This window comes from Cetorhinus maximus, chromosome 18 (genome assembly GCF_964194155.1).
Source record: "Cetorhinus maximus chromosome 18, sCetMax3.hap1.1, whole genome shotgun sequence".
Taxonomy (NCBI): domain Eukaryota; kingdom Metazoa; phylum Chordata; class Chondrichthyes; order Lamniformes; family Cetorhinidae; genus Cetorhinus; species Cetorhinus maximus.
Window position 1 is genome coordinate 80,116,729 of NC_135896.1, and position 26,108 is coordinate 80,142,836.

At 44.5% G+C, this 26,108-nt stretch overlaps 1 protein-coding gene across 1 annotated transcript in view; it reads right to left on the reverse strand.

Annotated features, from left to right (window-relative positions):
- The window catches only part of ccdc135 (coiled-coil domain containing 135), a 122,723-nt gene that overhangs the window by 57,094 nt on the left and 39,521 nt on the right, over positions 1-26,108 (reverse strand). Inside the window, exons 7-10 of the mRNA XM_078563386.1 lie at positions 24,524-24,742; positions 22,637-22,756; positions 17,809-17,881; positions 5,431-5,559 (exon numbers count right to left, since the gene is read on the reverse strand). Coding sequence (XP_078419512.1) covers positions 5,431-5,559; positions 17,809-17,881; positions 22,637-22,756; positions 24,524-24,742 — 541 coding nt within the window. The remainder of the gene's footprint in view (positions 1-5,430; positions 5,560-17,808; positions 17,882-22,636; positions 22,757-24,523; positions 24,743-26,108) is intronic.

Sequence of the window (26,108 nt, forward strand, 5' to 3'; positions counted from 1 at the left end):
TGTTTTCTTCTTGGAATACCATTCTTTTACTCACTATAAATGTGCATCCTGTTGAGGAACTAAGATGGGCCAAATGACCTTCCTCACCTGAAATATTCTTATGAAATTCATCAAACTGTTGTAGTGATAAATTTTGTTAGTTCTTGATTGGTCAGCTTCTTACAGTGAAGTGTCTCAAACCAACTTAGAGTCATGTGTAAAGTCAAATTTTGTTGCCAATATTACGGAGACAACTACAGTTCAATCAGTTCAGTATGTGATGCCCAGAGAAAAGAAATAATATATACCAAGCAAGGGAGGCCTGATTCCTCTGATGTTATAGGTCCAGAAGATGCTTCATCTGTACGGGTGCTAGGGCTGTATATCAGAAACTGCTATTCAATACAGAGGGGATCATTGAACCATCCAAGCCACAGAGGGTTGCTTTATTTTACTTGACCTGCTTATCTTGTTCCTCAAATATAACATGTAAGAACTGTTTAATTATTACCAAGATGGTGGGATCACTCATGATAGGGCAGTGAAGAAACTGAGGCTGGAATTTTCCAGCCCCATTGGCCTTGCGGCGGGTGGTGGAGGGGACAATATGGTGAGAAGACCAAAAATCGGTTTCATGCTGACACGGTAGTACAGCGGGATCATCCGATGGTGCATGGCGGAATGCGAATCCTGCTTAAGGCCAGCATGAACCCAATTTGCATCCTGGTAATGGGATGCAAAATAAGGCCTGACTGGAATCATCCCCCCATGCCAGGAAGGTCTAGGTGTGACTGGGTGAGGAAGGTGTTCTGGGTGGGTGAGGTTGGAGGGGTGGGGAGGATCAAGTTGCATGGGGGAGTGAAGGTGTTGAGGGTGGGTGAGTTTGGGAGAGGACGGACAAATGTATCGGGGATTGAGGTTGGGAGGGGGGAGGAGACGGCACGGGGAGGAGGAGAGTGTAATGGGGCAGATTGTGGCAAGCGGGGAGGTCGGCGTAAGGGGCGAGGAAAGTGTAAGGGAAGGAGTTTGGAGGGGAGAAGGAGTTCAGAGGGGAGAAGGAGTTCGGGGGGGAAAACTGTCTGGGGGGAGGAAAGAGTTTGGGGGAGAGGAGGGAGTAAGGGGGAATGTCCAGGTGAACGTGCAAGGGAGGGGTCTGTGGAGTTAATGACTGCCTGTTGGGGAGCAAACTGAGGGAGTGGTAGGAGGGGATGGTGAGTGTGAGAGGGGGTAGAGGGAGCCGGAAGGGTGGAAGGGTCAGGGTGCATTAGTAGCGGTAGAAGGGTGGCGAGGGTGGTTGGTGGGGACACGGAGGCAGACATGAACCCTGGGGGTGAGAAGGAGGAGGTCGGGGAGGTCAATGTGGATGGGGCTGGGATTCTCAGGAAGGTAGGGAACATGCACGTTCACCTGGACATCCTGGAAAGACAAGGGTTCAGGTTGGTAAGTGACGGTGGGGAGGTGCAAGGTGATGCCAAGGGGTCGACATTGATGGGGAAAAGGACATGGGTGACTTGGGGAGGGGAAAGGATGGGGGAACAGATCAAAAACTTGACTATGACCATCATTGTCGAAATTGAAAGCAAGCAGAGCCTCATGTTGGACGGGTAAAGATGCTGCATGGAAGTGTAGTCAGTGGGTGGACGGAGATGCAGGTCAGCTCAGATGGACAACTGAAAGAGAAACCCAGCAGGCAGCATTGAAAATGTTCAGGACATTGTGATGAATGTGATGGATGAAGACTCCGCATGTGTGGGAGAGTGCTTGCATGAGGCTCTGAAAGGCCCTGCCACACACATAATTCTTCCTCCAGAATCACTCGTGATCTGGCTGTGTGGAACCTGTTAATGAAGCCAAAAGACAACATTACACATTATTCAGTGGAAGTGAATATATTTTCTGATTATAAAGTGACAAAATATGTTCACTCATGCAAGCACTTGTGATCAGAATTTCTTAACTTTTCTAGGCCTACCACTTCTTCTAGGTGCTGCCCTGACATCCGCAGCAGGGGTGGAGACAGCCTGTGCAACGGTTGGCCCTGCTGCCTCTGAAGATTGCGGCGTGTGTCCTCTGGAAAGCCAAGGCCTTGAGGGCCCCAGCTTGCTTTAGCTGTCCTCCTGTGGACCATCTGCTCTCTCTGCGGTAACTGAGGACGAAGTTGAGGGGGTCACAGGCAAAGGGGACTCGGAGGGAATGGATAGCCTCTGAGATTCCTGAGTGGATAACCCAGCGGTGTCCAGCTGTCGCTCCTCCTCCCTTCGCGTGCCTGAGGACCCCGGCCTGACTGTTTGAGGTGAAAGAGCACCTGGAGGGACATCGAGGTGCCCTAGTTCTCTCTCGTGTTGCCACTGCAGGAACTCACCCATGGCTACCGTGATGGAGAGCAGGTCTGCACACATCTCCGCGTTCTATTGGACCAGGGTCTCCGTGGTGTCCGTCATCTATCATGGAGACCTCCATGTACGCACATGTGGGCACCACTTCATTAGAGAGCAGGCGGACGCACTCCTCCGACTTGCGTGCCACTCTTTTGGGGGCTTCCAACACCTCTGTGTGATATCTCTCCGCCTTCTTCTGACTCTCCATGATGAGTTGGAAGGCCAAATCCAGAGGCTTGTCATCTGACGCAGACCTCACAGATGCCTCCTCCCTAGCAGTCCTCCGAGTGCCAGGGAGCTCAGCTGAACTTGCCTCCTCCTGCTGCGGGCACATGTCAGTGCGGTGACCACCAGGTTGTGAACCCGAGCCTGCTCTAGATCTAGGTCCCAATGAGGTGTGTCCCTCTGCGCTGGTGGAGGGTGTGGGTAAGCACTGTGACGGGTCTTCCAGGTTGCTTATTTTTAGCTCTTCAATGGGGGAGGAGTCCTATTGGCTGTTGTGTTGAGAGAGGGATGATGGGGTGCTGGATCCTCATGCGCCAACCTCACCATCGCCACAGGCACCGTCCACGTCCTCACCAGTCAGCGCTATGGCACGCTCCTCAAAGTGAGTGAGGGGCCTAATGTGGGCCACTCCACCCCCAGCCTGGAACCTCTCCATGCTGTTGTGAGTCAGTTTCTCATGCATGAAAACAGATGGAGAGAGTGTGAGCAGGACGCATGGCACTGCGTGGAATGTTTATGTGGTGAGCGGAGCCATGGACGAGATAAGGACACAAGCTCCAGAGGCTATGAGCCTAATGGAGATGTGAGGATGTGTGTGAGAGTTAGTGGTGCTGTCCCTTGAGGCGTGAAATCCCTGTGGATGTGTGATGGGTTTGTGAGTGTGAGTTGAGAATGATGAGGTGGTTGACTTAGCCTGGCGGAACAAATGAGAGCATTCATCCTCTTCCTCCACTGGATAGTTGACCTGCTCTGTGCTCGGTTGGCACTGACCACCGCTGCCACTGCCTCCCAGGTCGGATTGGTGACTCTGGTGGACTTCTTGTGGCCAGAGTGGAGGTAGAGGACACTATGGCGGTCTTCCACTGCATCCAGCAGACACCCCAGAAAGACATCACTAAATTTGGGGGCTGCTATCTCCTTTGCTTTTGGGGCCATCTGTCCATCTGATAGCAGAATCTGAAGCTATGTAACAGAATCTGATGAACAAAGATGAATTAGTAAGATATATGAAATGGTGCAGAAAAAGAAAATGCAAGGGCATAAATCACAATGGTCACTGGTGACGCACAATGTAATTTCTGTGCCTTTTAATGTGAAAGAGCAGAACATTTGTTGGACTCCAGATGATACGACTACCTTCCTGGGTGTCAGTGAGGGCTGCTTTTGCCTGTAGAGCATGTTGGATTCCTGGCTTGATGGACTGTTTGCCAAGAGTAGCTGACAGATTGATAGTCCAACATATTCAAACTGTCTTTCAATACTTCAAGCACTGACATTCTTAGAGTATTGAGGTACAAGATAAATCAAAACACATTTGAAACACTGACATTGCCGAATGGGGACTATTAGTGCCACTATTACACATTCTGAAATGTGATGGATAACGGTTAGTGTTTATCTGCTTGTAGAGCCCAGGGAGGCAAGAATGAGATGCACCAACACAAGCTACTGAACTATTAGGGTGGAAATATGAAAGGATAGAACATAGGGAATCATAGAATGATACAACACAGAAGGAGGCCATTCTGCCCAGCATGTCTTTCTAGCGCTTTAAAAGCAGTATTCAATTAGTCCCACTCTCCTGCCCTTTCCCCTTAGCCATGCAAATTTTACACTCCAAATACATAGTTAATTCCCCTTTGAAAGTTTTTATAAAACCTACTTAAACAATCCTTAAAGGCAGTGCATTCCAAATTATAACAACTGGTGGGATAAAAACAAATTACCTTAAATATGCGTCCTGTGTTCCACTGGTAACAGCTTCTCCTTATTTACTCTATAGAAAATCTTTCATAATTTTGAACATCTCCATCAAGTCTCCCCTTAAAATTCTCTGCAAATTTCCAGTCTTTCCCTGGTACCATTCTAGTAAACTTCCTCTGCATCCTCCCTGACGCCTTGACATCCTTCATTAAGTGTGGTGCCCAGAATTAAACACAATATTCCAGCTGGGGCCTAACCAGTGCTTTATAAAGGTTTAGCATAAATTCCTTGCTTTTGTACTCTATGCCTCGAATTACAAAGGCAAGGATCCTGTGTGCCATTTTGACAGCCATCTCAACATATCACAAGGCAAATCAATAAAATGACCCTTGCCCATTTGGACAAAGTTGTAGGATCTGAGCTTAAATGATAAACATACTTAAAGTTTTGTACATAATTTTCCAGGGACCTGAACTCTCTGATATTCTAATTTGATTTATGAGAACATTTCCCCCAGTAACTTGCTAAATCTCACCTGTGGGAATGAGAGCCCATGTGCAATTTGCTCCTGGATTTCTCTTTGTTTTGTATGCTTAAGGTTTCCTGACATGTGTGGTAAGCAGGTGAGAAGATCCCAACAGGCAGCCTGCGTTCAAGTATTCACAACTATTGATCAGTTTTTCCTATAGAACACCCAGACACAGACAGAGGTCTTATTGTGGAAAGTTGCTACTTGGTTGACAAAAGGGGATTAAAATATAATTTAAAACAGGCCAAACAACTTAGCTCCCAATGTGCATTTGCTAGTTTAGTGCTGAGATATACAGGCCAGGAAACTTCCAGGTTCCACTGCCAGTCTATTTCTGATCTCCTTGATTGTTGCACAGCAACCTTCCCCGACACTCATTTGCTGAAAAGTACATGACTGTGTGGGTGCTGGGTGAGGACCGAAAGACCTCAGTTGCGAAAGCCCAATAACACTTGAATAGCTTGTCCTCATTCCCAAGGCTCAGACAACAAGACTAGCCGACCTGGACTGCCAACATCCATTAAACTGTTCCTGGCATTACACAACATCTTCAAGAGAGGAGGGAAATAAAAGTGAAGAAAGCTGATGAAAACATGTAAAACCACTAAAACTTACATTCGATGTCCTCATATTCAATCAGTCGCTTCACCATCCCATCAATGTTCAAGTATGGAGCATACTTTTCTAGATTTGCCTTCTTATACTGAATTATCTTCTCACCTTTTGGACAGCGTGTTTCAATGTCTGCAAGAAGTACAAAAACCATCTTAATGTTATTGTGCCTATTTCCAGGCCAATTTTATGTGATCGTGCTTCCAGGCTCTTTGAAATAGGTATTCAATTAGTCCCACTTCCCGGCTCATTCCCGCAGCTCTACATATTTTTCCATTTCAAGCATTTATCCAATTTTATTTGAAATTCACTATTGAATTTACTTCCACCCTTTTAGGCAATGCATTCCAGATCATGATAGATTGCTGAGTAATGAGGATTCTCTACATCTCCCCCTGGTTCTTTTGTCAATTATATTAAACCTGTATCCTCTGGTTAGTGTCCCTCCTGCCGGTGGAAGCAGTTTCTCCATATCTACTCTTCAACCCTTCAGAATTTTGAATACCTCTATTAAATCTCCCCTTAACCTTCTCTGCTGTAAAGAGAACAAATCCAGCATCTCTAGACTTTCCAAATAATCGGAGTCCCACGTCCTTGGTACCACTCTAATAAATTCCTCTGCATGCTCTCCATGGTACTGACATTCTTTCTAAAGTGTGGTATTCAAAATTAACCACAGTACTACAGCTGAGGCCTAACCAGTGGTTTATGAAGGTCTGGCATAACTTTCTTGCTTTTGTACTCTTCGGCGTTGTTTAAATCTCCAAGGATGATTTAAATAAGAAAAAATTACACGGAAAAAAATTTCAAATTATGCAGTATTTCAAATTTAAATACCTCACAAAGCGTTTTTTCTGTTGGGGTGAGAAGAGATCGAGTGGATAATTTCACTTAAGTAACTTTCAATTAAAAGGAATATATTCCATTAAGATCTTGGACATGCAACATTCTGAAAAGAAAAATCACAAACCCGAGTTTCCAATACATGTTCACTGCAGCCAAGGTTCTCTGGCCACACAGTGATTTTGAGAAATCATTCTTTTAACGCAGTCGCCATACTTGGGGAGTTTTGGAGAGACCCATTGCCCGGACCAAATCTGCTTTGAAAACTCTGCTGCGCTGTTGGCTGGGGAAAGACTGTGTCTGCTGCAGAATCATATTTAAAATGGGTTGTTGAAATTCATATGTTATTTTTGTTCGAATAATGCAAAAAGTAGCTGTACCCAGGTACTAGTACAGTGCACTAATCTAGTCTGATCACCAATTAAATAACAGTACATTCATCTACACACAAATCTCACAAAGTGGGGATGGTACTAACGGTTGGACACAAACCATTAATGTTGCAGAGTGTGAGAAGAAATTGCTTAAGGGGGCTTGAGAAAGAAGAAATTATCATGGGAATGAGAAAATAGCAGAGAAGTTGTATAAATATTTTCAGTCTGTCTTTACAGTATAAGATGCAAATTACAAACCAGAAATAGAGAGTAACTAAGGGACTAACAAGAACAAAACTTATAATTAATATCAGCAGAGAAATGCAAGGCCCTAAAAGCTGAAAGATCCCCAGAACCCGATGGTCTACATCCTAGGATTCTAACAGAGGTAGCTGCAGAAATAGCGGATCCACTGGTTATGAACTTCCAAAATTCCCTAGATTCTAGAACAGTTCCAATGGATTGGAAGTTAGTAAATGTAACATTGCTATTCAAGAAAGGATGAAGAGAGAAAACAGGAAACTACAGGCCAGTTAGCCTAACATCAGTCATCAGGAAAATGCAGCAATTTAGTGAAAGAGGAGAGAGGTGATACTGCATGAGCTAAATTAATACTTTGCATCTGTCTTTACCAAGGAAGAAGATGCTGCCCAGGTGGTGAAAGAGGAGGCAATTGACACTTGAAGGGTTTAAAATTGGTAAGGAGGGGTTATTGGAAAGATTGTCTGTACATAAAGTTAGTAAATCATCAGATGCATCCAAGGATACTGAGGAAAGTAAAGCAGGAAATTGTGGAGGCACTGGTCTTAATTTTCCAATCCTCCTTAGTGACAGGCGTGTTGCCGGAGGACTGGAAAATTTCAAATGTTACACCCTTGCTCAAAAAAGAGTGTAAAGATAAGCCCAGCAATTACAGGCCAATCAGTTTAAACTCGGTGGGGAGAAAGCTTATAGAAATGATAATCGCATAAAAAGTTAACAGTCACCTGGACAAGTGTAAATTAATTTGGGAAAGCAAACATAGATTTGTCAAAGACAAACCGTACTTAACTAATTTAATTGAATTTATTGATGTAGGCCAGAGATGATTGATGAGGGTAATGCAGTTGATGTGGTGTATATGGACTTTCAAAAGACGTTTGATAAAGTGCCACATAATATACTTGCTAGCAACGTTGAAGCCCATGGAATAAAAGGAAAAGTGGCAGCATGGATACAAAGTTGGCTGTGTGACAGGAAATAGAGGCCCAGATTTTTGCCCCCTGGTCGGGTATGTAGGGAAGGGAGAATTCTATGCCAGCAGCGCGAGAATGGCTAAGGCAATGGCGTGCATCAGGCAGTGCATTCACTATGAGAAGGGCTACACTTAAATACGTCATTTTGTGTCTTACACAGGTCCCAGCTCTGTCCGCTCTTCTCCCCAGGTCCATATCATTCCCCGGGTATCAAGAGATGGAAGAGATGTCTGAGGACACAGCATCACATCATACTAACTCACATACACTGCCAACACAGAGACAGGCACATCGGGGGGATGTAGCGTGTGTTTAGAGTCGTTGGCACAGGGTGAAAGTCACCGCACTAGGGTGCAGGAGTACGTGTCATAAGAACATAAGAACTAGGAGCAGGAGTAGGCAATTCAGCCCCTCGATCCTGCCCCGCCATTCAATACGATCATGGCTGATCTCATTTCAGCCTCAACTCCAATTTCCCGCCCTCTCCCCATAACCTTTCAACCCATTACTAATTAAAAATCTGTCTATCTCCTCCTTAAATTTATTCAATGTCCCGGCTTCCACTGCACTCTGAGGTGATGAATTACACAGATTCGCAACCCTTTGAGAAAAGTAATTCCTCCTCATCTCTGATTTAACTCTACCACCCCTTAGCCTAAAACTATGGCCTCTCATTCTAGAATGCCCCACAAGGGGAAACATCCGCTCCACGTCTACTTTGTCTAAGCCCTTTAGCATCTTATATACCTCAACTAGATCTCCTCTCATCCTTCTAAACTCTAGCGAGTATAGGCTTAAACTGCTCAATCTCTCCTCATAAGACAAGCCCCGCATCTCTGGAATCAATCTAGTGAACCTCCTCTGAACCGCCTCCAACACAACTACATCCTTCCTCAAGGGGACCAAAACTGTGCACAGTACTCCAGGTGCAGTCTCATCAACAACACTTCCCTATTTTTATACTCTATTCCTTTTGCAATAAATGCCAAAATTCCAATTGCTTTCCTTATTACCTGCTGTACCTGCATACTAGCTTTCAGCGATTTATGCACAAGGACACCCAGATCCTTCTGCACTGAAGCATTCTGAAATTTCTCTCCATTTAAATAATAAGTCGCCTTTTTATTCTTCTGACCAAAATGGATAACCTCACACTTTTCCACGTTAAACTCCATCTGCCAAATTTTGGCCCATTCACCTACCTGCCCATATCCATTTGTAAATTTCTTATTTCTTCCTTGCAACTTACTTTCCCACCTATTTTGGTGTCATCTGCAAATTTAGCTATAGTACCTTCTATCCCTGAATCCAAGTCATTAATATAGATTGTAAATAGTTGGGGCCCAAGGACTGAACCCTGTGGCACCCCACTAGTTACAGTTTGCCATCCAGAAAAAGACCCAATTATCCCAACTCACTGCTTTCTGTTGGTTAGCCAATCCTCTATCCTCTATCCAAGCTAACATATTACCCCTAACTCTGCGTGATCTTATCTTGTGTATTAATCTTTTGTGCCGCACCTTATCTGGAAGTCCAGATATACTACATCTACAGGATCCTCACTATCCACTTTGCTTGTCACATCTTCAAAGAACTCTAGCAAATTAGTCAAATACAATTTACGCTTCATAAAACCACGCTGATTCTGATGGATTGCATTTTGACTTTCCAAATGCCCCATTACTACTTCCTTAATAATGGATTCCAACAATTTCCCAGAAATTTCCCAATTTCGACAGACGTTAAACTAACTGGTCTATAGTTTCCTACTATCTGCCTCCCCCCTTTTTGAATAAGTTATATTAGCATTTTTCCAATCCACTGAACCTTTCCAGAATCCAGGGAATTTTGGAATATTATAGCCAATGCATCCACTTTCTCCACTGCCACTTCCTTTAAGACCCTGGGATGTAGGCCATCAGGTCCTGGGGACTTGTCACCTTTTAATCCCAAAAGTTTGCTCAGTACTTTTTCTCTAGTGATGGTGATTGTTTTAAGTTCCTCCTTCTCTATACCCTTTGCACTACCTGTTACTATTAGGGTGGTACTAGTGTCCTCCACTGTGAAAACTGAGGCAAAATATTGATTAAGTGTCTCTGCCATTTCTGCGTTCCCCACTATTAACTCCCCAGTCTTATCCTCCAAGGGACCAACATTCACTTTAGCTACTCTCTTTCCTTTTATATACTTGTAGAAGCTTTTGCATTCAGTTTTTACATTTTGCGCTAGTTTTCTTTCATAATTTACCTTTGTTCTTTTTATTATTTTTTTAGTAACCCTTTGTTGATCCTTAAAAGTTTCCCAATCTTCCAGCCTGCCACTGACCTTTGCAATTTGGTATGCCTTAGTTTTTGCCTTTATGTTATCTTTAACTTCCTTGCTTAGCCATGGATGCTTTTTCCCCCTCTTACCATCTTTCTTCCTCATTGGGATATATTTTACTTGGGAGGAATTGAATATCTCCTTAAATATCTGCCACTCTTCATCAACTGTCCTACCTTGTAGTCTTCCTGCCCAGTCGACTAGGGCCATATCTGCCCTCATACCTATGTAGTTACCTTTGTTTAACTCCAGAACACTAGTGTGGGACTCAAGTTTCTCGCTCTCAAACTGAACTTGAAATTCTAGCATGCTATGATCACTCTTCCCTAGTGGATCCTTTACAATGAGATCATTAATTAATCCCATCTCATTACACAAAACCAAATCCAGAATAGCCTGCTCCCTGGTTGGCTCCACAACATATTGCTCCAAGAAACAATCTCTAATACACTCTATGAACTCTCCCTCGAGGTTACCCTTACCAATTTGATTAGTTCAGTCTATTTGCATATCAAAATCACCCATGATTATTGCTGTGCCTTTCTTACATGCTCCCAGTATTTCCTGGTTTATACTGTGCCCTGCTGCTGAACTACTGTTTGGGGACCTATAGATTACTCCCCCCAGGGACTTCTTTCCCTTGCTATTTCTTATTTCTACCCAGACTGACTCTACATCTTGCTCTCCAGTGCCTAGATCATTCCTCACTATAACACTAATCTCTTCCTTTACTAACAAAGCTACACCACCTCCTTTTCTTTCCTGCCTATCCTTCGAAACACTGAGTACCCTTGGATATTCAACTCCCAAACCAGTTCTCCCTGTAACCACATCTCAGTAATCGCCACCAAATCAAACCTATTTATCTCTATTTGCGCTGTTAACTCATTAGTTTTATTCTGAATGCTACGCACATTCAGATACAAAGCCTTTAAGTTTTCCCTATTGTCGATTTTCCCTACTCTTATATGATTCTTTAGTGCAATATGGCGTTCACACATTCTGTCCCTTCCTTTCACTTTTTGCTAACAATCAGCCTCGACACTAACCTGCACTCTTACCCTCTCCTTAAACTTTGATTTTTTAATATTTCCATGCATCTGAGCCCCTCCCCCCACTATTTAGTTTAAAGCCCTATCTACAACCCTAGTTATGCGATTCGCCAGGTCACTGGTCCCAGCATGATTCAAGTGGAGCCCATCCGAACGGAATAGCTCCCTCTTTCCCCAGTACTAGTGCCAATGTCCTATGAATTCGAACCCATTTCTCCCACACCAATCTTTGAGCCATGCATTTACCTCTTTAATCTTAGTGACCCTGCACCAATTAGCTCGTGGCTCAGGTAGTGATCTGGAGATTATTACCTTTTTGGTTCTGCTTTTTAATTTAGCCCCTAGCTGCTCGTATTCCCTCAGCAGAACCTCTTTCCTCGTTCCGCCTATATTGTTGGTACCTACGTGGACTATGACAACTGGATCTTTCCCCTCCCGCTCCAAGTTCCTCTGCAGCACAGATGAGATATCCTTAACCCTGGCACCAGGTAGGCAACACAGCCTTCGGGACTCTCGAACCTGGCTACAGAGAACAGTGTCTATTCCCCTAACTATACTATCCCCGATAACAACTACATTTCTCTTTTCTCCCCCCCACTTGAATGGCTCTCTGTACCATGGTGCTATGGTCAGTTTGCTCATCCTCCCTACACTCCCCGCTCTAGTCCACACAGGGAGCAAGAATCTCGAACCTTTTGGATAAGGGTAAGGGCTGAGGCTCCTGCAGTGTTACTTCCTGGATCCCTCTACCTGCCTCACTCATAGTCACACCCTCCTGTCCCTGACCACTAGCCAAATTTAAGGTAGTTAATCTAAGGGGTGTGAATGTCTCCTGAAACATAGCGTCCAGGTAACTCTCCCCCTCCCTGATGTGTCACAGTGTCCGAAGCTCAGACTCATCAACTCTGAGCCGGAGTTCCTCGAGCAACCAACATTTGCTACAGATGTGGTCACTAGGAACCATAATGGGGTCCACCAGCTCCCACATCATGCAGCTACAATATATCGCCTGGCCCTGCACCTCTATTTTATTTAATTAGTTTTTCAATTTGTTTTTAAATTTCCAACTGGTATTTAGTTTATCAATCTGTAAAATATTTTTCCTATTTACCTTTAATCTGAAAGCAAGTTAGAATAGAGATTCAAAATACACTTTTTAAAATCAATTGGAACTCGCTCTCTCTCCTGAGTTGAAGCTGAAGTATTAAGCCTCTGATCCTGGGGCCCAGCAGATGCTGGAATGGACAACTGCTGCGCAACTGCAGCCTGCCCCATCAACCCCACCTGAAGGCCAACCTGGGGCTACAGAGGTCTCCTTCAAGGGTGAAGATGCCAAGAGCTCCTCAGTACTCGCATCCTCTGCCATTTCCCTGGCCCCTCTGCCAGAGTCCTTGTTTGCTCCACATGCGCCAGTGACCACGGTTGCCCATAGAGAAATGCAGAGGCTGCAGTCTAAAGGAGGTCCCCAATGGGTGCCTGTACAACGAGGCTGGCCCCAATGCTCCTTGCCCTTTAGACAGATAAGTGAGCAGCCTACCTCCACTTCCTCCGAGGCAACGCGGGGGCACTTCGCAGGAGTGTGCGTGAGCGCAGGATGCTGTCTTGCCTACAGCATTAATGGGTTCACTGCGGTTACTGTGTACACATTGTATACGTCACATTTGAGCACGTTGAATATATTTCTTTTCACCTACATGACTCAGTGCGTACGTGTACAAAAGACAGCTCAAAAGGAATGATAAAAATGTGAGAATGCTTCTTACCAGTAATATTGAGGCCAAATTGCTGAGTTGTATCTTGATGTGTCTTCGCCAGGAGCAATGATGTGGCCTGATTGATGAGGCATATGAGAGCTTCTTCCTTCTCTTTTGTATCACATAAGACTCCAGAGGTCAAAGGCTCAAGCACTAAGATGCTCCTTGTATCTTTCAGTTTCCATCTAAACATGCCTTTAAGGGAGGATTAATGATCCGACACCAAGACCATATGCTAGTCAGCAAGTGCATCTCAAGCATGAGTGCTGGGTGCTAGACATTCACCACATAGTGGTGTTGCACTTTGACCTTGGTGTGGACAGTGCAGCTCAGTAGGCCATGTATTGCCTAGTTAATATAGGTCATTTGCTGTCACCAATACAGTGGCTGTATTGCCATTTCTGGTGTCACAGGATGTGGTTTGTGCGGTTTGTAGAGGTATATGGAAGCTAGGACTGGGGCATGTGCCGCCCAGTTCATAACCAGGACCATTGACTGGAATGGATGTTGCAAAAGTAATTTCAATGAGCCATTACAGCACAGTTGTCTAATCATCATGTGCAAGATGCCACATCTGCATGCATGATGTAAAATACACTTATTTCATTGTGTACAGGGTTTTACGTCTTCATTAGTGTCATTATTTGCAATGTGGGCATGGCTTGATTATGGTTGAGTTGGCAGCATGGGTGCCTCATTCACTGTAAATGTCATTAAGGTGAGGGAGCCAGGTTGAAAGAAACTTATTGCCACATGTGTTTGAAAGATGCTAACAACCATGTTTATCATGGAGAGGGTAGCAGCGGTTTGAATGTGACTGAATCAAACTCATTGATGTTAATTCACTTCCTTGTGGGGGATGGTTAATCCCTTGAGAGACTGTGGCATCAGGCACAAGGATCTTTATGTGGAGGTATGTCACCAGGGACTGTCTGATGACAGTTGTTATTTTGGAGGTCCTTATGAAAATCTATTCTGAACAAGGATCCATCTGGCAATGAACGCCTCCTGCACAGTATCAGCCCTGGATGCATGTCCATGCCTCCCTGCTGCTCTGCCATTAGCGGGCTCATCATCCTCATCTGTTTTGGAATGGCTTGAATATATATGGGTTTCCTCCTCCTCCTCTTCTTCATCTTCATCCTCAGAGGTTGCAGCTCTGCCCTTGGCCTCACCACCATCTGGTTGGATGCCCCTCTGTTGAGCAATGTTGTGCAGCATGCAGCATTCAACAACTATTCTTGAAACCCTTGCAGGGGCATTTTGGAGAACTCCACCTGAGCAATCGAGGCATCTGAATTGCATCTTTAAAATGCCAGTGACCTGCTCAATGGTGTTCCTGATGACAACATGGCTGCTATTGCAGTTTCGCTCTGCCTCGGATTGTGGGTTCCTAAAGGGGGTCATTAGCTAAGTTCTTAAGGAGTAGCCCTTGTCCCCAAGCGGCTATCCTAGATCTGCATAGTGGCTGAAATAGATTGGGGAGTTGTCAATTTCTTAGTACGAAGGAGTTGTGGCAGCTGTCCAGGAATCTTGCACAAACTTGAAGAAAGACCTTATGGTCACAAACCACCTGAACATTAATTGAATGAAATGACTTGCGATTCACAAAGGTATCCATTTGCTGAGTTGGGGCCTCTACTGTAGCATGAGTGCAGTCAATGATTGCCTGCACTTGAGGGAAGCCTGCAATCTGGGCAAAGGCCATGGCCCTCTGAGTCTGAGACTCAAAATCCATGGGGAAACTAATGTACTCCCCGACATGAGCAAACAGGGCATTAGTCACAGGGCATCTGTGTGCTGCTGACTGGGAAATACCAGCCAGGTCCCCTGTTGAGCCCTGGAAAGAGTTTGAGGCATAGAAGTTCAGTGGGATGGTACTTTCACAGCCACTGGCAGGGCATGGGGGTCAATGGACTGTGGCTTCAGTTGCTGCTGCACCATGCGACAAATATCGGTCACAGCACCACAGCTCAACCTGAGTCTTCTCCAGCATTGGTTTTCCATCATGTTGAGGTATGATGTCCAAGGTCTGTATACCTTCCCCACAGGGTAGAACCTGTTTGGTCTCACTCTCCTCTTCCACCTTCTTGCTGCTTGTGCCGCAGCCTCTCCTTCCTGAACTTTGGCCCTCCCTCTGGACTCCGGCTGCTCACTTGGACTGGCTTCTACCGGCTCTATGTGGGAGGGTGCCATGCTCATCATCCATGCTCGCTTGGGCCAAGTGCAATGCGCCCTTCTGAAGGACTAATTTCTTCTTTGCTCCTGGGTGCAACAATCAGTGAGGGGCAACAAAAAATTGCCCTGGCAGACCAGCAGCCCCACCCTGCTACTCCCTTGGGTCACGAGAAGGCAGTGAGCATTCTTGACACTTCTGTGTCACTAAATACAAACTGAAATATAACCCTACAGGAGTAGCCCACGTCTCTAAGGCGGTACCCTGGCTATCCAAAACAAATGCACAAAAAACAGACCTCCGTTGACCTGATCTGCTCTCTGCACTTCATGATCCACACAGCAGGGATGCAAAAATTGGAAACAGTGGATGCAGCTGACAACTTAAATAGCCAGCTGCTCCACACTCTGCCCCGAATTATATATGCACGAAACTTAGCCGGCCGCCAAACCTGCCCCCACGAAAATGGAACATGCCGTGTTCAGGGGCGGGACTTAGTCCGTTTGACACTTTCCACAATTTTTACCACGACATTATAGCGAAAATCTGGACCAGAAAGTAGCGATGGTCGGATGAATCTTGGACTGGAGGAAGGTATAAAGTGGGGTTCCCCATGGCTTGATACTGGGATCACTGCCTTTCCTGATAAATATTAATTACACAGATTTAGGTGTAGAGGGTACAATTTTAAAATTTGCAAATGACGCAAACTTTGCAAGTATTGTGAACTGTAAGGAGGATAGTGCAGAATTCAAGGGGACATAGACAGGCTGGTGTAATGGGCGGACGCCTGGCAGATGAAATTTAATTAGAGAAGTATGAAGTAATACATTTTTGTAGGAGGAACAAGGAAATATGAAGTACATGGGGCAATTCTAAAGGGGGTGCAGGAACAGAAAGCCCTGGGGTAAAAAGTACACAAATTGTTGAAGGTGGCAGGGAAAGTTGAGAAAGTTGGTAAAAAGGAATATGGGATCCTGGGTTTTATAATCAGAGGCATAGAGTAAAGAAGCAAGCAGATATGATGAACATTTATAAAACTTTGGTTCAGTCTCAACTGGAGTATTGTGTCCAATTCTGGGCGCCACACTTTAGGAAGGATGCAAAGGCATTTGAGAGGATGCAGAGAAGATTTATGAGAATGGTTCCAGGAAAAAGGGTCAGTTACATGGATAGATTGGAGAATCTGGGAGTGTTCTCCTTCGAGGAGAAGGTTAAGAGAAGGTTTGATATAAGTGTTCAAAATCATGAAGGGTCTAGATGTAGAGAGAAATTGTTCCCGTTAGCAGGAGGGTCGAGAATCATAGGACACCGATTTAAGGTAATTGGCAAAAAAACCAACAACAATATGAGAAATAATTTTTTTATGCAGCAAGTGGTTAGGATCTGGAATGCACTGCCTGGGAGTGTGGTGGAAGCTGATTCAAATGCAGGTTTCAAAAGGGAGTTGGATAATTACCTAAAGAGGAAAGGTTTGCCTGCTACAGGGAAAGTTAGGGGCTGAATTCTCTGGTTGGCGAGTGGGGGCGGGGCCCGCTCGCCGACATGTAAAGTGACGCGTGGTGACGTTCGGCGGGCGTCTCGATGTCACCGCGCGCCATTTAGATTTTCAGTTCGGCGGGTGTTTAGCCGAGTCGGTTGCACGCCTGCTGAACTGTCAAAGGCCTATTACGGCCTGTTAAAAACTAATTTAAACAATTAAATGAGCTGCCTGTCCAACCTTAAGGTTGGTGGGCAGGCGAAGAGCCCAAGCAGCCTTCACATTTTTCATGGAACCTCATCCATGGGCGGGATGAGGTTTCATGAAGTGTTTAAAAATTCAATAAAAAATTTTTTTTAAAAATCATTTATATATCCCAGCTCATGTGACACTGTCCATGCCTCCCTGCTGCTCTGCCATTGGCAGTGTCACTGTCACATGAGAGGACATGTTTTATAAGTTTTCAAATACTTTATTTAGAAATTTTAAACTTAAAAAAATCTCCCTGAGGCACCTCTGTGTCTCAGGGAGATTTCTGCGCTCTTTTGCGCACATACGTGCGAAAGAGCGGACTCCCAGCTCAGGGAGTCCTCCCCCGTCCACACAGGGAGAGCTCAGAGCTTCCGGGTGAGCGTCACGCTGGGTGGGCCTTAATTGGTCCACCCACATAAAATGGTGGCGCGCACCCGGTCGGGGGCACCGATCGGGTTCGCGCTCACTCCCGTCTGCCCCCGCACAACCCCCCTAATGGGGGTCAAAATTCATAGGAGTGTGTGACTAGAGTTCCTCTTGCAGAGGGCTGGCATGAAAACAATGGGCCGGACGGCCTCCTTCTATGCTGTAACCATTCTATGATACTATGAAAGTTCATTAGATTGTTTCCTGGAATTCATGTTCTTTCTTACATAGTTGCTATGTAAATGCAAGTGTACTGCCAACATCTTAAGGCTTAGAAAGTCAAGAGCAGCACATTTCAGGTGTATTGTGATTCAATAAGTAAATAATAATTATAAAACTGGTTTCCATAATTAGATTAGGCTGAGTACTTTCTAAATAATTAATTAATCTTTCCTTATCCCTAATCTTTACTTTGAGGGGACATCACATAAGAGCATAACAGTAGATACTAAGGCAGCCCCTTTTACCTTTAGAAGGAATAATAATTTGCTGTACCCATGATGGAGGCATGTCAAAAACCTTTTCCATTTCCTTCTCATCCTGAAACAGAAAGTTAGTGTTGTAAAAGCACAATCACTTTAATATTTTTGCCTGAATTTTCCAATTCTCAGTTTAGCTGGTGTCAATACTCTACATTGAGTTCTTCCAGCAGTTCAGATAATAAGCAAGTGTGTATCCAATCCACAAAGAACAGAAAGTCCAAAGGTTGAATTATAGTTGATGCCAGTAGGAATACTGCAAATAATCTAAGTGCCCCTGGCTTTGGGAGTGGGAAGAAGCAACTGGAGCTCCTATTTCTAATCAGAACCCAGTGACTCCAATTAGAGTGATTTATACTGAACTACAGTAACTGAGGTATTGAAGATGATTAAAGGATTTGACAAGATGGATAGAAATTATTTCCTCTGGTAGGAAGTCCAGAACAAGGTGACATAACCTTAAAATTAGAGCTAAGCTGTTCAGAGGTGACATCAGGAAACACTTCCTTATACAAAAGGTCATGCAAATCTGGAACTATCTCCCCCAAAAAGCTGCTGAGTCCTGAGGCTAATTGAAAATTTCAAAACTGACTGATAGGTTTTTGTTAGATAAGGATATTAAGGATTATGGCACCAAGGCAGGTAGATGGAATTAAGATGCAGATCAGCCATGATCTAATTGAATGGTGGAACAGACTCAAGGGCCTGAATAGCCTACACCTTATCCTATGCTTCTGTGAAAGCAAGTATGTGGATGTCAGTTTAGGCGTTTATATAATTGAATACTCCACCAACACTCTGTGTCCTTTTTTTCATTCCCAGAATATTGGTAGTGCTGGCAATACTACATTTAGTGCCCATCCCTAATAACCCTGAGAAGCTGGTGGTGGGCCCTGTGCTTAAATTATTGCAATCCATTCCTAATAGTGTATTCATACAACTAAGTGGCTTTCTAGGCCACACTGAGGGTAGTTAAGAGTCAACTAGGTTGGTATGCGCCTGGAGGCATATATGGGCCAGACCAGATAAGGACATTGGTGATCCAACTGAATTTTCAAGTCAATCCAATAGTTTTGTAGTCACCTTTAGTTTTTACTGATGCAAGTTTTTTATTTCCAGATTCTGACAAACTGAATTCAAATTCTCAAACTTCCATGGTGGAATTAAACTCACGTTCTCTGGATTACTAATCCTGTAGCAGTAACATACCCTCAAGAATAGAGAAAAGCCACATGAATATGCTACTGGAGAGCACTGGGAACTGTGCCCCATCAAGAGTGAGTGGCTTCAGGAGAGCAGGGGGAAATGGAAAATACCTTTAATAAATAAAACCAAAGTATGAACACAAACAGAACACAAACTGTCAGAAAACATCAGCCAACTTATTTCAAGTTCTACCAGTAACTTGTACCAATTTAGAGAAAATATTTGAACAGACTTACTGTTGTAATGCTGAGACCTTAGGTCAATTCAACTAATCTGTGTGAATATTGTCAATCCAAAGTATTTAGGTCAGGAGTGAGCATTGACTGACTAGTAGCATTCCCACTTCTACTGGCAAAATTTTGGGATTGAATGGCACTCCTGACATCCCAGTAAGCAGAGACTTGCTCTGTTCTGATCTCTGAATAGTGGGTTGACATTTCATGGGATGCTCGTGTCTGATGGAAGTGGAGTGACCCTCCCCCATTACATCTAGCCAGTTCTCCTGCAGGAAGTTGTGTTTACTGTTTACATATGGAAATGTCTCTGAGCATGATCTGCTGGATCTATGGAAGAAATAGGTTGGTTCATGTGCCACTAGGTACAGAAGAGAACATACTTATTGAAGAGACAATAACAATGCACACTGTTCACAGTATACTTGTATCCACTAGGGCCTTTGTTTTAATTTGTAATTGCTTTCTCACAAATCTAAAGTTTATCTTCACTTTTTTTAAGTCTTCCATCATACATCGTTTGCAATGGAGGCAGGTAACTGCATTCCCAATTCTCTGCCAACGTCTATCTGCAGCTAGTTGAGAGGGGTCTATTGGAGAAAAGGTTCTTTTTTTTCCTCAAACCCCTTCCCTCTCCACCACATCTTTTGTCCACCCTCACCTCATCCTCACCAAATGTGAAGAGCTCATGCCCATTACTACATCTCTAACATTGGGACAATCATATGTTCAGCTGTCTATGCCAATTCCTTCCCTCCTGCTCCCACCGTCCCCATCATCTGTTTAATAGGTGGATATCCATTTACCGAAACGGGCAGCAAAAGATATTTTGTGAATCACAACTGTTTTATTGTTAAACTATAATTCAGTACAAATACTAGCTTCCACTCTTCCCTTCTAGATCCTTTCCCTGTCCAGCAGCAAAAGCCCCCTACTGGGGAAAAACCCAGCTCTTAAGTATGGGCTTCAATGAGCATCGCCTGCTCTCAATTCACCCTGAAGCTTGTCCTGGTTTACTCTTAAAGTGACCTGCATTTCTAACATTGTCATCTCCTACCCGCTCTAGTGCACCATAAACAATGTTTCTTATTCACTCATGGGATGTGGGCATCACTGGCGAGGCCAGCATTTATTGCCCATCCCTAATTGCTCTTGAGAAGGTGGTGGTGAGCTGCCTTCTTGAATACTGCAGTCCATGTGGTGTAGTTTCACCCACAGTGCTATTAGGGAGGGGGTTCCAGGATTTTGACCCAGTAACAGTGAAGGAATGGTGATATATTTCCAAGTCAGAACAGTGAGTGGCTTGGAGGTGTTACCATGTGTCTGCTGCCCTTGTCCTTCTAGATGGCAGTGGTCGTGGGTTTGGAAGGTGTTGTCTAAGGAGCCTTGGTGAGTTCCTGCAGTGCATCTTGTAGATGGTACACACAGCTGCCACTCTGTGTTGGTGGGGGAGGGAGTGAATGTTGTGGATGGGGTGCCAAGCAAGTGGGCTACTTTGTCCTGGTTGGTGTCAAACTTCTTGAGTGTTGTAGCTGCACTCATCCAGGCAAGTGGAGAGTATTCTATCACACTCCTGACCAGCGCCTTATAGATGGTGGACAGGCTTTGGGGAATCAGGAGGTGAGTTACTCGCCGCAGGAATCTTAGCCTTTGAGCTGCTCTTGTAGCCACAGTATATATTTGGCTAGTCCATTTCAGGTTCTGGTCAATGATAACCTCTAGGATGTTGATACAAAATGATTTGGAGTCAAACTCGGAGGTATAATGTAAACATTATCATTGACAATACCAAATTGGGGGTTATAGCTAAAATGTGGAGGATTGCACAAAATACAGGAAGACTTACAGAGTGGGTGGATAAATGGTAATTTAATTTCTGAGTAACTACTGAAGTAACCCAGTTGGAACCTTCCGAAGTTTGCGATTTAAAGCACATTTTTCAGATGGTTCCCAGTGCAGGGTAATTGTCCAGGAGAAGTTTGCACTTCTGAGCAATTGCCATGCAAACCTTCATGTGTGAACTTCCGAAGGTAATTCCCCCAGCGCATCTTTGGAGTACTCCCCCGATACAGCCCCTGGAGCTCAGAGATTACGGCCCACTGTGGGTTAAGGTTCTTCAATCAGCAAAAATTGGGTCTGTTTGAACTAAGTATGAACTTCAAATAGCTCTGATGAGTTTGGGTTTCCCGCAAGTGTGTTTCATACCCCACCCTATTTCCCCGCCAGAAAAAATGGGGTCTGTTGGAGTTTACCCAACTGCATAAAACTCCAGCCCCAAGAGGCTGAGCATGGAGAAACTGTTTTCACATGTGGGTGAATCTAGAACATGGGCATAAATATAAACAAATCATTAACAGATCAGATAAAGAATCTAGGAGTTTTTTTTTACAGAGAGTGGTGAGAATGTGGCACTTGCTGCCACATGGAGTGGTTGAAGTATTTGAAGTTGAAACATTAAGCATTTATGGGGAGGACTGATGCTTACATGAGGAAGGAGGGAATGGGAGGACATGGGGTATAGCGTGTGAAGAGATAATTAGAATGAGTGGAGGCTTGTGAGGAGTAAAACGCTCACATAGATTAGTTGCACTGAATGGCCCATTTCTGTACAATATATCCAATGTAAATCTCTAAGAGAACTAATTACTTCTCCCTTGATCCCTATCCCACTCAACCTCTGACCACTCAACTATCTCTTCTGACCTCTATGCTAACTGACATTGTGAATGGCTCCCATTTTTGTTTACATACCATCCCCCTCCCTTTCAAAATTGCTGCCATAAACCCCTCCTCAAAGACCCACCATAGACCACTCCATTCTCTCCAACCATGGGCTATATCTGACCTCCCTGCCCTCTGTAACATCTTCAAATGTGTTATCAGCACTCAAATCCAAATCCAACTCTCCCTAAAATCTCCCTGTTCTAATCCCTCTGGTTAGACTTTCTGGCCTGTTTATGAACCATGACTGCCATGGCCAAGGTTATAAATGAAGTCCTCTGTGACTATGATCTATTCTCCATCCTTGTCCTCCTCAACCTCTGCAGTTTATTACATGGTTCACTATCCTCCTCCAGTGGCTTTGCTCTGCTGTCCAGCTCAATGAGAGGACTGCCTTTGCCTGAATGCAACCAACCTGCAAATGTTCAATGAGGAGAGAATTTGACTCCAGAATCATACAGCCTGCTGACTCCAGGTCTATGCTCATATGGAAGAATGATTATTTGGTATGTGGTTGCCACATGGAACTGAATCATGTGAGTTAGTGCCTTCAGGAAACCAGGAAAGGGAAGATCTTACTCTTGCTCTAGGTTAAAGAAGTTTTGAAATCTAATTAACTGATGCTATCTATTACGCGATTATCAATTAGATCTCACATCATCATCACCCTCATCTACAAAGTAATCATACGAATCTGGGATGACAATTTTGGAATTCTCAGTGTCAGGCAGCATGTACTCCCATCTCACAGGGTCACCAAGATCAAAGACCATAGCCTAGAAAAAAAGGAATAACACCATCACTTATTGATTACATTAAAAAGCAACACTGGCCGGAACATTCCTCAGGGCCTCTCAGGCTGCACTGCTGTAACTGTGGCACAAGTTCAGCAAAAACCCTGTTTACACATCAGGTTCCCATCAAAATTATGAAAGTGGAGAGGCCCTGAGGAATTTCGCAGGCAGAACAGTTCACCCAAAATTGGCATTCATGGTCTCTCTTTTCTATCACTCTTAAACGGTATCCTGCTTGTCTCAAACAAGTCAGGGGCTTTAGAGGTTAAACACTGCAATGTTGGTGGGATACTGACAGAAACCTAAAATGTCAAGCTTGGGTTGGTTGGGAGTGAAGACAGGGGCAGGGACATCCTAATCCAGAATTTCCACTCCTGAGGCACACTGAAGGCCAGGAATGACAGTGGCAGCCAAAACATTGAGTGAGAGATGAGGCATCCTGACCTCCAGTAGGGCGTGTGTGGGTCCCACCAGCCTGGTGAGTGGCCTTGTCCAAAATTCTATTCTGGATTGGCAACTTTGCTTACAGGTCGATAGGAACAGAGTGGGGTGAAATGACGGGAGGGAAACAACTGGTCAGTCAGAAGATGTCTACTGGCATGGAGCAACTAGCTGTTATTGGTGCGCCTCTTTAATCTATGCAAATTAGGTAGTCCCTCACTAACCCCTAATCTTCAGTAGGGGTCAATGTTGGAGAGCACTGGTGGGCACAACTACCTTTCCTCTCAACCTGAGACATCTCAGGGCGAGTCTTCTGCTACTGTGCAGTTTGTAACTAGCTATTGTGATGTCCACTGACACTCCCTCTTTTGTTGGGAGTGAAAAATTTAACTTGCTCCGTTCACTATCTTTCCTCCACAAATCTCAGCAACAACTTCTCTCCTCTTCCTCATGACACCTGACTACTTTCAGAACCTTGTGTCAATGAGAGATTCTACCCAAGTGCAGGGGGTAAGGTCGGACGGGAGCCTGAATCACCTCCAAACACCTGGTAGAGTTAGGGCTAAGAGGAGCTCTCAAGAGCACCTGGAGGATTTGACCATGAGCCAGTCCTTGTGCCAGGGCATCTGGGCTCTTGACTATGCTGGCTAAATGTATTCATGTTAAATTTACGAGTACGCTATCTTTAAGCAATTTAACCCACTTAAAACAAAGTGTATTAAATTTAACATGAATTTAACATGAACAATTGACCAAAGCTAAAGACAACATTTAGAGGAAATGAACCCCACCCCAACCGTGTGTCCATTATCAAAACAGTGCCTCAACCCCCCTCCAGCCGAAGCACAAGGTCCTGGAGGAAGTGGTACCACAACAAGCCACAGTACCTTCAGGGAAAATTAAAGTCAAGTGGTCTAAGATCTGCTGATGGATTCAGTTAAGATTAATCCAAGCAATCCCTCATGTGCCAAATAAACACAAGAGTACCCAAGTGCAGTATTGATTGATTATACTTTGCTACGGTGACAATGCACAAGGTTGTGGATTGTGGAGCAGGTGGAAATTCCACAGGGCTGCAGTAGGTGGTGCTCTTCTGGAGTTTGGAGGTTGGGAGTAAAGGATGGCACACAATAGGGGTGGCTGTGCATAATTAGGATATCTTTCATGGGACCACTTGACACTGCCACTGGATATAAAAGAGAAACAGGCAGCTGTCACTATGCGGATGTCTGGGGTGCGGGGGGAAGAAAACCCGTGGAGGTTAGCAGCAATTTGATGTTTCTCGATTCTAGGGTAGGAAAAGAATACCTTGCAACCAAATTTGCAATCCTGCATGTTCACCCAGTAGTTACGATGGTTCCAGATGCTCTCGATTCCCAAGAACTTTTCATTAGTAGTGTTATAGCTGTTTCCTGTGAAAGGGTCGATGAAGAAGTTCTCTGGGACTTCCCTTTTGCCTGCAAGCACCAGAACCCAACAGTGCACCCGCAGACCATGCATGAAATCATGTGTTCCCTTTATGTTGAGCTATAAGAGGAGAAGATGATGAATTCAGATTTGCCTTTTATAACCCTTACTTCCTATTGATTTTTTTTCTCTTAAAAGGCTTCAATGTTAACAATGTCAAAAGGTCAGTGTCAAGCTGCAAAAGGTTTCAGCTCATCAACCAGCACAGCGACAGTGGTAGTGAAGTGATTTACCTGACCCCACGTCACATAGAGTTGCAACTTAATCTTCCACCTGCCCTTTCCCCATATAAAGAGGGCCTGTCAGGTTGAGTGGGGGGTGGGGCATGGAGGGTGATGAAAACTACACTACTCTTAGAATTCCACCTAGGGTTCCTTTGGCAGACAATATGGAAATCTAGCCAGCTGCCAAAACTTTCATGAGAGCCCCAGATGTCTCCCAAGGGTACTTGGAGAGGATTTGCTGAGCATTTCCAGCATTTTGAGTATTTCCAACAACTGCAGTATTTTGCTTTTGTAAGACAACTGGCATGTTGGCCTTTACTGCAAGGGGATTGGAGTACAGGAAGGCTTGCTGCAATTGTATCAGGCTTTGGTGAGACCACATCTGGAGCACCGTGTGCAATTTTGGGCTCCATATCTGAGAAAGGATATACGTGCCTTGGAGGCTGTACAGCAAATGTTCACCAAATTGGCTCCTGGGGTGAGAGAGTTATCCTATGATGAGAGGCTGAATAAATTCGGCCTATCTCTCTGGAATTTGGAAGAATGGTAGGTGATCTCATTGAAACATACAAAATACAGGAGCAACACACAAAAATCAATCTCCCTTAACAGGAATAGTGGGAAATCAAGAGTGCAAATGCAACTTCTTTGTGCCTAAACAGAAGTATTGCATAAGGTACTGAGTCTCGACTGGCTTTTAACTCTGTGATCCATGATTCAAATCCAGTCCTGAATGAAGCAGTGAAATTTTTCCCTGTGTTGGCTGTAAAGGCACTATTTGAAATCAGCTGGGAAATCCCAGTACAGTTTCTAGTTTCTAGTTGCCATTAAATAAGACATTTCAGAGATGACTGAGAAATAGAAAGTGTCACAGTGGTGCAATAGGGGATACTCTTCTGGGGTTGCAGCTGAGGTACATGATTGAGGAAGCTTTGGTTTACTCCTATCTAATAAGGATATACTTGCAATTGGAAGCGGCACAGCAAACGGTTACTAAATTGGTTCCTGGAATGAGAGAGTTGTCCTATGATGAGAGGCTGAGTATTGGGCCTATACTCTCTGGAGTTTAGGAAAATGAGAGGTGATCTTATTGAAATACACAAGATTCTGAAGGAGTGTGACAGGGTAGATACTGGGAGGTTGTTTCCCCCGGCTGGGGAATCTAGAACATAAGGGCACAATTTCAGGATAAGGGGCTGATC